We start from the raw sequence: 13504 nt of genomic DNA on the forward strand, positions 1-13504 counted from the left end.
AAATAGGCCACACCTTTTCAAGGGTTGTTCTTTTCAGACGTGGCAATGGATGCAGTGGCTATGAATGTAGTTTTGTCAGGATGGAGAGGGTTCATACAGACTCGCCGCCATTAGGGTCTGTGGGACCCTCATGAGGTGTGGCTTCTTATCAATGTACTGGAGCTGCAAGCAATTTACAACTTCCTGGTCCAGGCTCAGAGTTTTCTGCGGGGAAAACCGATAAGAGTTCAGTCGGACAATGCAACAGCGGTAGCATACCTGAACCATCGGGGGCATCTGCAGTGCCAATTTCATGAAAGTAACTTCCAAGATAATGTTGTGGGCAGAACAAAATGTTCAGGCAATCTAGGCAGTCTTCATCCCATCCCAGGGGTAGAAAACTGGGAGGACGATTATCTAAGCTGCAACAAAGTTCATCCAAGAAAATGGTTTCTCCAAAGGAAAGTGTTCGACCTTCTAGTCCAGCATTGGGGCGACCAGACATAGATCTGATGGCGTCCCGGCTAAACTTCTATTTTGCGCAAAATCCCGGGATCAAGCTGCAGGATTTATGGACACCATGGTGATCCCATGGCAGTTTCAGCTTGTTTACCTATTTCCTCCAATTTCTATGCTTCTGAGGGTCCTCAAGAAGTTGAAGAAAGCGAACGTGTGAACACCATTCTGGAGGCCCCAGATTGACCTAGCCGAGCATGGTACTCGGATCTTCTCGAAATGGCAATAAAACCTGCATTCAGATTGCCTCTGCCCAGACATACTCGCTCAGGGTCCTCTGCGCTGCCAATCATTAGGTCAGCTGGCTTTGACGTAGTGGCTATTGAAACCATGATTCTCAAGGCAAAGGGGTTTTCACCGGTTGTGGTAAGAACTATGATTAAAGCCTGGAAACCTTCCACTGCAAACAACTACAGGGTCTGGAAGACATATGTTCTTTGGCGTGAGGCAAATCATTCCTACACCTCTTGTTTCAACCTGTCTAGGCTGCTTTCTTTTCTTCAGGCAGGCCCGGACAAGGGCTTGTATTTATCTTCTTTGAAATTACACGTTTGTGCGCTATACATGTTCTTTCAGCGCAAGTTACCAGTCTTTCCTGGAGATTCACACTATTTTGCAGGGAGTACTTTACTTGCTACCCCCATTTGTGCACTGAATAAGCCATGGGAATCGGGCTTTGGCTCTTCAAATGTTAAAGAACCATTTGAACCTTTATACTCTGTGTAACTCGGGTACCTTACCTGGAAGGTGGCTTTTCTGCTGGCGGTGTCTTCAGCATGCCGTGTGTCTGAGTTGAGGCATTGTCTTGCGTTCCCTCCTTCCTAGTGTTTCATTCGGATGGGCAGGTGCTTCGAACAAAGCCCTCCTTTGTTTCAAAAGTTCTCTCTCTTGAATCAGGAGATTGTGGTTCCTGCTTTGAGTTCTCAGTCTTCGGATCAGTCCTTGATACTTCTGGATGTGGTCGGAGCCCTTTGGTGCTATGTAGACTGTACTGTGGGACTTTGCAAAAGTACAGATTTGTTTGTGCTGTATTATGCGCATAAGCGTGGTTGGCCCGCCTCTAAGGTGTCCTTAGCGCCTTGGATAACTTCCACCATAAAATTGGCCTATGTGAGGCCAGCTAGACCGGTGCCAGGGGCCTTGTCGGCTCATTTGACTAGGGCTGTGTGTGCTTCCAGGGTGGCGCATCATGGTGCTTCAGCCGAACAGCTGTGCAGGGAGGCCACGTGGTCGTCTGTCCACACTTTTGTCAAATTCTACAGGTTGCAAGGCTTTGCATCCCAGGATGCTAGCTTTAGCTGCAAGGTTTTGCGTACTGCCGTATCGGAGCAATCCCTTCCTTAAGGGTGTTTTGGTATTTCCCCTATGTCTAGCAATGTCCTTCAATAGAACGTAAGAGAAAAGAGGATTTTTGATTTACTGTAAAATCCATTAGGAGACAATGCACGCCAACCCTTGCTCTGTGTCATGTGTTTGGTTGACTGTGGTTGTTTGTTCTGGTCAGCCTATTTTCTGCCCTCCTTCGGGCTTTGTTATATATAAACTGGATACTCCTTCCTATGGGAGGGGTATAGTAGGGGTGGAGCTACACTCACAAGTTTTTGTTAAGTGCCTTGCCTACTTGGGCCGCCTACTGTACCCCTATGTCTAGTAGTTCCCCCTACGAGAAAAGTATTTTACAGTAATTCAAAAATCCTCTTTTTCAATTTATTCCATGCTGATTTTATCAACTTGTCGAATAAGAGTGAGAATGAATAAGATAGTTTTGAATAATGTCTGTTCTTTGCACAAACAAAAAGAGCATATTATAAACACATAGGGGTATATTTACTAAACTGCGGGTTTGAAAAAGTGGAGATGTTGCCTATAGAAACCAATCAGATTCTAGCTGTCATTTTTTAGAATGTACTAAATGAATGATAACTTGAAATTGGTTGCTATAGGCAGCATCTCCACTTTTTCAAACCTGCAGTTTAGTAAATATATCTACAAATAATTGCAATGATGGGTTAACATTATGGTACAAAACTATGGTGTTCTTTACATTATGGTACAAAAGTATGGTGTTCTTTTGAAAACCAAATTGTGATAAATGCCATTACTATGTTATAACATGCAAGTGCTGATTTATTACTATATATCCGTGATTGAATGCAATTATAAGTTAGTGCAGTGACAGATAAACCAAGGGTTAAGCTGGGTACACACTACAGAAATTTCAACCAACTTTTTATGCCGAGCGATTTTACATGCGATCAATGGTCCGATCGCTCGGTCCATGGACTGCATACACACTAGTCTTGTTTAGGACGATAAAGGTACCCTTTAGCAACTTTTTACAGCCATGTTGTCGTGAGCAATGACTGTAATTTCGTACTCACTGTTGTGGATCAGTCGGAAGTTTATACACACTACACAACGGAAACGAGATTGGAACGAAGATATTAAACGGTACGACCAACCAAATGAGGCGACAATCGTCCATTTGGGCAGACTTTCGACCATCGTGTCACTACACACACTGACCCAACTTTTGAACGAGCGGTCGTCTGTCGGCTGATTGAGCCGATTATTGGATGAAAACCATGTAGTGTGTACCCAGCTTTAGATAGTAACAGGCTCAATTCCCATTCTCCAAAATGCAATCTATCAACTGGATTTAATGCACTTCAAGAGATATTTTATTGTTTTTCTGAGGCTCTAACCAACATTTGGCATGAGCGCAAATCACTATTGAGCTACAATATATAATGTGATGCTCTACAAATTAAGTAATTAGTGCCAGGGAGCGCTAATTGTGGCTTGTAAGATTACAACATAACAGGACATTAACTTAAGACAAATCAGTGGGAGATCTGTTACTCGTATACATGACTAGACTAATGGACCATTTAACATAGATGACCTTAAAAACTGAACAATAGAAACTCCCAGGGAATGTATACCTAACTATAATGCTTATCAAATTAATCCTGAAACATTCCATGAAAAATTACTGTATTTTCAGCAGAACCTCTTTGATTGTGACACTCACAATCTTTTAAAACACAACTTTCATTTTTTTACTTTCACCTTTCTTTTTTTTTAATAAAAACATTTTGGAAAAAGCATTTATAAAATTGATGTGGAGTGTTAAATATTTTTTCTTTTTAGTAATGAAATAAAATATAAAATCATTTTTTAAATTAATATTATTGTGAACTTTAGAGTGCCCCCACTAGAAGAGCTTCTTTTATTCTTTCTATTTTTCTCCAAAATTACCCAGTGGACAGCAGGATCCGGGTGCTCAGTGTGCGTCCTGTGAGGCCGAGGACTGTGATTGACATCCGCCTGGGAGGGACGCATCTGATATGGCAGAACCGGCTTAGGCAAGATCCTTTGCAGAGTGCACAAAGCTGGCTGCGCTTTCTAGGAGAAGTCAACTATTTCTTTGCCTATTTCTGTAGTTACGCCAGGAGCTGATTCTCTCCCAAGGAAATCTGTCTCTCAGGTTGAGGCAGGCTCCGTGTCTACAGTTCAGGAACCTAGATTGGAGCAGTCTGTTTTAGTGCTGCTTAAAATGTCTTCTTTAGGGAAGCTTCTTGATGTTCCTAGGACTCAGAGACAAAAATGTGCCAGTTGTTTTCTCAGAGGGGAGAATTTGGGTTCTGAATTCTCTTCTCAGGAAGAGGGAGAACTCCTGGCTCACTGTGACCAGGAGGATCATGTGGTATACGAAAACCAAGCTTTTCTAGGTCAGGGCATTTACAAACTGGTCATGGAGGTACGTCAGGTTCTGGATATGATTGAGATACATTTTTCTCGAGTCTACTGAGTCTGTATTGTTTAAAAGAATAATTGTTTATTTTCCTTTATCTTGTGCTCCTAGGGGAAACCTGGGCTAATCCTAGAAAATTTCCTGTGGCGTATCTTTTGAGCAGAGAAGAAATGTCTAGATGGGACCAACCGCTCGCCTATGTAAATCCACTACTAGTTCCGTCCTGGGTGCTGTTTCACATAAAGATGGCACGGACAGAAAATGCGATAACCGGTCCTTTCTTCCAGTTGTGACTGGAGTGGGAGCCTTTCTTTTGCTGTTCTGGGATGTATGGAGAACCTCCACCTTGGATCAGTGGATAACCGGTATTGTAGAGAGAGGTTACATTCTGGATTTTCAGGGGCATCCACCAAAGATATTTTTTCCACTGACCTTCCAAAGAAAAATGAAGTGTGGTTGGCTCTCAGGAAGGTTATCTGCTTTCTTTTTTTTCTTCAGGATTTATTTTTCCTGTCCCGGAGCAAGAAAAGACGCAGGGCTTTTACTCAAATTTATTCCTTGTACAGAAACCAGACAGATCATTTTGACTCATCGTGGACCTGAAGTTTAGGGCATGGAGACCAACATATTCCTGGCATCAATAGACATCAGGGATTGGTATCTACATATCTCGATCTTGAAAGGACACTACAGTGTACTCAGATTCGCTATTCAAGACTCTCATTTTCAATTCAGGACCCTTGCATTTAGTCTGGTGACTGCCCATCTCATTTTTCAGTCTTCCATGCCAAATGATAAATTCACTGGGCCTGATCTTTGGCACAAGGGAACAGAAAGTCTTTCTTCCACAGGACAACATTAGGACAACAAAGGGAGTATTTGCCATCAAACATCCATCAATACTACTATGTATGAAGTTGATGAGAAAACTGGTCTCCACTTTCGAGGCAGTAAAGTATGCCAGGTTGCACTCTTGGATGTTGCAACTGAATAGCTTGAGGAAGAGGACAAGGTCCAACTCCCACTTGAACTCATAGCTCATTTCTCTGTCACCAGAGAGGTCGTCCATTCATCACCTGTTAAATGGATGACGATCTCTAGGATGGGGTTCGGAAACATTGAATCATTGTCTGCAATGTCTGTGGTCCAAGAACAAAGTCATCACCCATCAATGTTCTGGAGCTCCGAGGGGTGATGAATGCTCTATCTATTCAGAGCTCAGTTGTTTTTACAGGGCAAGGTGGTGCGGACTCAGTCAGATAAAGCCACGGTGTACATAAGCCATGGGGGAAGCATGAGCCTTGCAATGAGAGAGTCCTTCCGAATCCTGTCTTTGGCAGAGCGGTTTCTGTCAGCAATTTCGGCAGTGTATATTCCAGGATTGAAGAATTAGGAGACAGACTTTCTAAGCAGGCGCTCCATTCTCCTGGGAGAGTGGTTTCTACTTCCAGAAGTATTCAGTCTGCTAAATAGAAGGTGGGGGACACGTTGGCTTCCGGACACAACAATAAGGTGCCCAGGTTCTGTGCCAGAACCAGAGACCCATTGGGATCTCTAGTGGACATCATGAGTGTCCCTTGCTTTATCTTTTCGCTCCAATTGCGATGCTCCCACCGCATCCTCAAGAAGGCCAAGAGGAAGGTAGATCCTGTCATCCTCATGGCTCCAGATTCTCCATGAAGAGCCTGGTACATCGATATACTAAAAATGGTGGTAGGTCCAGGATGGCAACTTCCTCTACGGGAAGATCTTTTATCAGAAGCTCCAATCCACCACCAGGATCTCATCTAGCTTTAATAGCATGGTGGAGCAGGATCTTGAGATATTCAGACTATGCTTAAAGCCAGAAAGCCAGTTTCATCATATAATTATCATAGAATTTGTAAGACTTATGTAGTGTGAACATAAAGGGTTAAACACTTCTTCTTTTAGGGTTTCATGGCTTCTTTCTTTTCTTCAGGAGGGACTAGTGGGTGGATTAAGACTTGGCTCCTTTAAGGTTCAGTTAGGGGCATGTCTTGCAGGTCCCCCTTTCTGGTATTTCATGACAGGGCAGTCTTACGTACTACTCGATCTTTCCAACCAAAGGTGGTGTCTCGTTTACATCTTAATCAAGAAATTGTCTCTCCCTCCTTCCGAGAGGCTAAGTCATCTGATAAACATGATCAGCTTGTCTTAGTGATCGTGGTTAGAACTCTAAGGGGCAAATGTATTAAGCATCAGTTTCTGTAAGTTGCTGGATAACTGTGACTTTACAGAGGAAATTTAAAGCGGCAATGGCTTTCAAGGCAAGTTTTGTTTTGAAATGCCATTACCGCTTTAAATTTCCCCTGCAAAGTCGCAAATATCCGGCGACTTGCAGAAACTGATGCTTAATACATTTACCCCTAAGAGTTTACTTGGATAGGACTTCAGCAATTCGTAAATCTGACTCCCTACCGGTCTTCTATGTGGCAAAAAAGTGGGGTTGGCTAGCGTCTGAGCAGACCATAGCCAGATTGATCAGGTCCCCACCATTCAACAGGCCTACTCTAGTTCTGGTTGGCTGGTTCCTGAGAGTGTGTTGGCTCACTGTAGTAGGTCGGTGAGTGCCTCTTTGGTGGTGTGTCACGGGGCTTTGGCGGAGAAGCTATGTTGTGCCGCTACTTGGTCCTTTGTCCACACATTCACCAGATTTTACAGTTTTTCATATTTTTTGCGCCCAGGGATGCTAGCTTTGGACTGCGTGTTTTGCAGTCAGATATGTCTGAGCATCTCCACTATGCGCAGCTTTGGAATGTCCTCAATGTAGCAGTATCCCCAGCTAAGAATTTTAGAGAAAATAGGATTTTTGCAGTTACCGTTAAATCTGTTTCTATTAATCTATCTGGGGGACACTACACTCCCACCCTTTATGCACGATGTACCATTTTGTATGTTGTTTGAACTTTTTTGTTTTTTTTTTTATTGTTTTTTGTATTACTCTTTCCTTGCGTCTTTGCAAGTTGTAAACTGAGACACACAGGGTATTAGAGAGGGCAGGAGCCTCAGCCTTCAGAGAATTAACTCTTGAGTGTCGCAATGTCCCCCAACTGGATTAAGAGAAACAGATTTAACGGTAAGTACAAAAATCCTATTTTAAAACTACTGGGATACTAACTGCAGCTCTACCCTGAACCCGGCTGCATTGTTCTTTTATTATCGGCATTGTGATCATCGCCAATCACACTGATGACATTGTAAAAATGTCTGCATAATGTAAGTGTCAGCATTACGCCTGCTGTCATTTTCATGTCGGCAGGTTAAGTGTCGACATTCAGACAATCACAATTTTGACTGCCCCTGAGATGTCATAAGGATATCTCAAAGTAAGATATATATATATATATAGATAGATAGATAGATAGATATATAGATATATATATATAGATATATTATAGAGATATGAAATGAGTCACATATTTAGGGTTTAAATAAATTTTGAAGATTAAAAAAGTTGTAATGTAGTGTGGCAGTTTACAAATTAAAGTGGCAGCCTACAGTGAAAATGACTGTCCTCATCGGGAATTAAAGCCTAATACAGTTAATAAAAATCTCTACAACATGTCAAGAAAATAAAATCCTGTTCTACCTATTCAAACTACCTAGACATGTATTTGAGGTTCCTGCACTGTACTGTCACAGAATGAGCCCTTTTGGCGGTGCCCTTACCTACACCCAAACCCAAAGTGTGAAAGCTTCAAGAAAACAACAATATATATCAGACTGTTTTTATTTCATTTCACTTAATACGTTTATAAATATAAACTGCAGTCTTGTTAAAGGTTCACATATTGCTTGGCAGACATCTCTAATGGTGGAGTTATAAGTACATGTTATACAACAGCATGTTGCACATGGGGGCAGGGTAAGAGTGTTCTAGGCAGAGGTCTCAAGTCCTTTTCTAGTTTGGTACAGTGCTGGTTACTAGGTATAGTGACTGTGCACCACATACGTTAACAGTGGACAAGGTCCGATCAATGGATGCTCTATGATCGGAGGGGAAAGAGATCTGTGTGTTGTCATGCAGAGTGTGGGGCTCTGAGTGGTCTTATATAGATATGGGGCACACAATTATCCTGTCCTCCAGCATCACACTGACGATCACAAACACAAAGTACAACGTGAACATGGTGAACCCTAGGAACTTGTTCATCTTCCACTTGCAGGCAGCGATGGAGAATATGACAAAGAGTAGCATGAGGAAGAGGAGGACGATGGCGCAGAACAGGCCATTGCTGCTGACCGCCACAGGGCTAAAACCGTTAAACACTGAGAACAGGAACCAAGGGACTGGCAATCTGTAAATAAAGAGAATCATCTATAATAAGGAAAGCAAACCAGTCATGGATAAATATTAGTTTAGGAATATTGGGCTTGAGTAGAACGTAAGCATAATTTGAGATTGAAAATGATGCACACAAGTGTATGCATATGTACGCCATTTCAGAGTTGAAGATGCGTCAGCTTGACAACAGACACCACTCGGATGACTCACTAACATGTGCAAAAACTTTTTTTTATGTTACAAACACAATTGATATGAAGCATCATTTCAATTTGAATAACCTACCTAATACCTGACATGCCTATATTTTATTTATTTAATCTATGGCCAAGCGACTTCTAGGTGTGTATTCAATTGTTAGCGAGACGGGTGAAAATCCCGCGCTCGAAAAAATATTACCGTTAATACGGTAATTTGCGCGTAAATACCGTTAATACGGTAATTTACTCGCTGGATTTCAGCTCGCAGCTCAGGGAGCTGCGAGCTGAAATTCAGCGAGTAATTACCGTATTAACGGTAATATTTTTCGAGTGCGGGATTTTCACCTGTCTCACTAACAATTGAATACCCCCCTAAAATCTCAATAAGCACCTGAGAATCATTTGCTAGTTCGGGTGTTCATCATTATCATCATCCACTACTTAAGCCACATCTGTGGCTATGTCACAGTCTGAATCCATAGGCAATTGCTCAAACATGCCCCTGCTGTACTTTACCTAGGTTAGAACACCCCTTCCCTCCCAGTCACACTTCTTCAGGCGTAAAGGATTCATAAGCGCCAAAAGGTCGCAAGTCTGAATAGTCGCAGTATACTTTCTGAGCACGCACAAGGTGGAAAAAAAACACAAAGAACCGCTAGGAAAACAGGCGTACGTCTCATTCTGAATCAGGCCCATTGTGTTCTGCAAAACAGCTCAATAATTCTGGATACTCACCCTACCGTGATGTCAAAGATGTTGCTCCCTACAGAGCTAGAGACCGCCATGTCTCCCAGTCCCTTCCTCGCCACAATGACACTGGTGATGAGATCTGGTATGGATGTACCAGCAGCCAGTATGGTCAGACCCATTATCTCTTCCGAAATGCCTATTGTTTCCCCCACCTGGCAGAAGCAAGGCAAATACTTCAGTTTACAGCTTAAATACTATTACACATAAATTATCTTCATTTATTTTTCGAGAAATGCTCAGTAAACTATACAAGCATAAGGGTTACAGAAACCTCTATTTCTCTCCTAGTTTTCAGTCATTAACGTGAATGTAAACTAATCCTACTGACAAGGTAAACAAAACTATTACTCTTAGGTGCATCATTTTTAAAATATATATATATATATATATATATATATATATATATATATAAATATATATAACTACTCAGTATAAGCATCATGTAACTCTCCTCTGCATGTCCTGCCCTCAGACCACAGATCTGGAGTACTCAATCCATCCTGTTATTTTCATTAGAACTGAAAAGAGAACTTCTATTCAGCTCTATTGAACAGGACTGTACAGACTGAGCACCATGCAGTGGTTGCATCATATGAATAATGCAGTCCAGTTGACGGAGGCTTGTAACAGTGGTTCCAGGGAGGAGACTCACAATTTGCTACAGAGTGAGGGAGGGGCCAGGACAGGTAGAGACAGCTTGACCCAAATTGGACAATGTCTTTAGATGAGCAAAGTGGCTTCATTATCTTCTTCTTGTTTATGTTCTCTTTAGTTTGAAACCATACAAGACTGGATATATAACAAGTAATTACAGATTGTGCAAGAGAGACAAGACAGGATTACATGCATTTGTTTGTAGATAATGGTGATTTTGAAAGTATGACAATAACTGTATTCAATCATGTAATATCAATCAATAAACAGCTACTTTACACATACAAACGCATTGTCAGCACAGTGGTTTATGTTCTAAGGGTTTTCAATATGGGGGGGTTACTTTTTCTCTCTGGTTTTACCATGCAAATCTCAATAATTCAGAGCATACGCCCAGGGCTCCTGACATCATGTGACCATGGAAGAGATTCCTGACTGATTGGCTTTGACTCAGAGATCTAGTCAAACACTCCTCAGGAACAAACTAGAGAATGTGTCCTCAAAAAAATGCTTCAAGTTTGAAATGTACCAAACTATGTGAGACTGCAGCTTTTTAAAGTTCCCTAAGTACTTGCTGAGTGATGACAGCACACAGGACTATAGGTCTGGTTCCTTGATATGCTAGAAGCAATCAAGGTTCATTTAATCTTTCTCTACAACCTGCAATAAAAGCAAAGCAATTGTGAACCAAAACCACAGGACGTCTCTTCTCCAACAAAGGAGATGCCAAACCATAACAGAAAATGATTGGTATGTAGGGAAATTCATAGAGAGAAGCTCAAATGGAACGAAACACTGCCTAAACATCCTCTATAGACAAATTGAATGCCACTAGTGAGTGCAATGGAAAAACCATTCAGGTGGAGCAGTGGAAGCAGAAACAGAAGAAGCTCTGACCGAAACACAGGCTTGGTTCAGGCTGGTTTGAATGGTTATCATGCAGGCTGTGAGGGTTTGCAAGATTTGCAAGTTTCGTTCTTGAGTCTCTTCCTGTTTTTAGAAAAAGGTAGAACAATCAGTGGCAACAGAAGTTGATAGCAGGATTTTAGCAGGAGCTATGGCCAGTACAAACTCTCACATACTTTGGTGGTATTTGTGAATCCATCCACCTCTTATTAGGAGGGAACCTCTAAATGTTCTTGCAAAGAAAATAGGACTTTGCTGTGTGGCACCACCAGGTTGTGTTCCACTAAGGTATTTCAGATGATTAAAGCTTAGTACTAAGTCAATAGTTAGGAGAATAAACAGAGACAGTACAGGGAAGGAGAACGCAACAAATGAGCAAAGTAAAAGACAATCTGAGGTCAGGTCTACAGGCAAGATCAAAAAATATAATTCGGTAAATATTATATATATCCAATAGAAGTCAGGAACTCTAACAGAGGAGAAAGAGACACATGGAGCATGTTGTCTAGGTAAACGGAAAGATAACTGTACAGGTTTGAATAGATTACTCCAATGATATTGGCCAGGGCCCTCTTAACAACATTTGGGGCCCCCGGGCAAAGCAGTGCATCGGGGCCCCTATATATATATAAAAAAAAATAAAAATGATTATATATATTGGCCCTGCAGCCCAGGGGGCCCGTCAGAGGCAGCGAGAGAAAAAAGTTCCTGAAAAAAAGAAGAAGAAAATACTTACCTTGCTCTCAGCTGGCGATCCGGCTCCCTCCCTGGTCTCATCCTCCGTGCTGCACTCCGCAATGGATGTTGGGAGGGCGTGATGACGTCACGCCCGACATGCACTGCAAGCGCAGCACGGAGGAGGAGACCAGGGAGGGAGCCGGATCGCCAGCTGAGAGCAAGGTAAGTATTTTCTTCTTCTTTTTTTCAGGAACTTTTTTTTTTTAGCTGCCTCTGACGGGCCCCTTGGGCTGCAGGGCCCCCGGGCACCTGCCCATCGTGCCCTATGGAAGAGACGGCCCTGATATTGGCATGTTCCTGGGTATAGGACTGTTTATGCTGCCATATAAAAACATGTGTGCATACCTATCTGCACATAGTACACACACATACCCAAGAGAAGATGCCTGTCTAGTGGGCTTGGTTCCTAGAGCAGCAGGAAGGTGTCAGGTATGAAACATGTAGCTACTCGTTAGCTCTCAATGCATTCATTCATTCCTCTGTGAGTGTGTCTATCTAGTACTATGCTGCTGCTGTATGTACTGCCCAGTCACCCATGTATAGGCAGAAATGTAATGACAAATAATACATAAGGATAAACGGAAAGACGTCATAGAGAAACATAATAAAAATAATATGTTTGACATTTATTAATGCCCATCTTAAACAAAAAGTAAAAAAAAATGTTTCCTTTTTGCATTGAAAATACATTACTTCTACCACTGTCCAGAATATCTCTTAATTGATCCACCTACAATACAAAGCACTTTGTAACAGCGCCAGTACGTGCTCTCACCTGATGTGCCCACCATACCATGAGGTATGAGAATATGGCGATCCACATTATAGAACCCAAAAATGTGAAGACAAAAAACCTTCTTGATTTCTGTAAAAAAGAATTGAAGAAATAACACATGCTTAATTTCCATATAACAATCTGAAATCCCAGTTATACTGCCCATTCCCCTCAGTTCAACAACACTGTGCCATATGTCTCTCCGTTTACATACTTTCCCACAGATCAAATACACTACACCGTACAACATAAGCTGCTGTCACACTGTATACTGACATAAAGCACTACACCCTACAACATAAGCTGCTGTTACACTGTATACTGACATAAAGCACTACACCCTACAACATAAGCTGCTGTCACACTGTATACTGACATAAAGCACTACACCCTGCAACATAAGCTGCTGTCACACTGTATACTGACATAAAGCACTACACCCTACAACATAAGCTGCTGTTACACTGTATACTGACATAAAGCACTACACCCTACAACATAAGCTGCTGTTACACTATATACTGACATAAAGCACTACACCCTACAACATAAGCTGCTGTCACACTGTATACTGACATAAAACACTATACCCTACAACATAACCTGCTGTTACACTGTATACTGACATAAAGCACTACACCCTACAACATAAGCTGCTGTCACACTGTATACTGACATAAAGCACTACACCCTACAACATAAGCTGCTGTTACACTGTATACTGACATAAAGCACTACACCCTACAACATAAGCTGCTGTCACACTGTATACTGACATAAAGCACTACACCCTACAACATAAGCTGCTGTTACACTATATACTGACATAAAGCACTACACCCTACAACATAAGCTGCTGTTACACTGTATACTGACATAAAGCACTACACTCTACAACATAAGCTGCTGTTACACTGTATACT

The 13504-nt window shown here is 41.9% G+C and overlaps 1 protein-coding gene across 4 annotated transcripts in view; it reads right to left on the reverse strand.

The window, feature by feature from the left end:
• Positions 1 to 7989: 7989 nt before the first annotated feature.
• The window catches only part of SLC24A1 (solute carrier family 24 member 1), a 76262-nt gene continuing 70747 nt past the window's right edge, over positions 7990 to 13504 (reverse strand). For all 4 annotated transcript variants that reach the window (XM_075207617.1, XM_075207618.1, XM_075207619.1 and 1 more), the window contains 3 exons: positions 12582 to 12671; positions 9494 to 9660; positions 7990 to 8571 (listed from right to left, as the gene is read on the reverse strand). In XM_075207617.1, the coding sequence (XP_075063718.1) occupies positions 8322 to 8571; positions 9494 to 9660; positions 12582 to 12671 (507 nt within the window). In that variant the 3' untranslated portion in view covers positions 7990 to 8321. The remainder of the gene's footprint in view (positions 8572 to 9493; positions 9661 to 12581; positions 12672 to 13504) is intronic.

Source organism: Mixophyes fleayi, chromosome 4, assembly GCF_038048845.1.
Source record: "Mixophyes fleayi isolate aMixFle1 chromosome 4, aMixFle1.hap1, whole genome shotgun sequence".
Taxonomy (NCBI): domain Eukaryota; kingdom Metazoa; phylum Chordata; class Amphibia; order Anura; family Limnodynastidae; genus Mixophyes; species Mixophyes fleayi.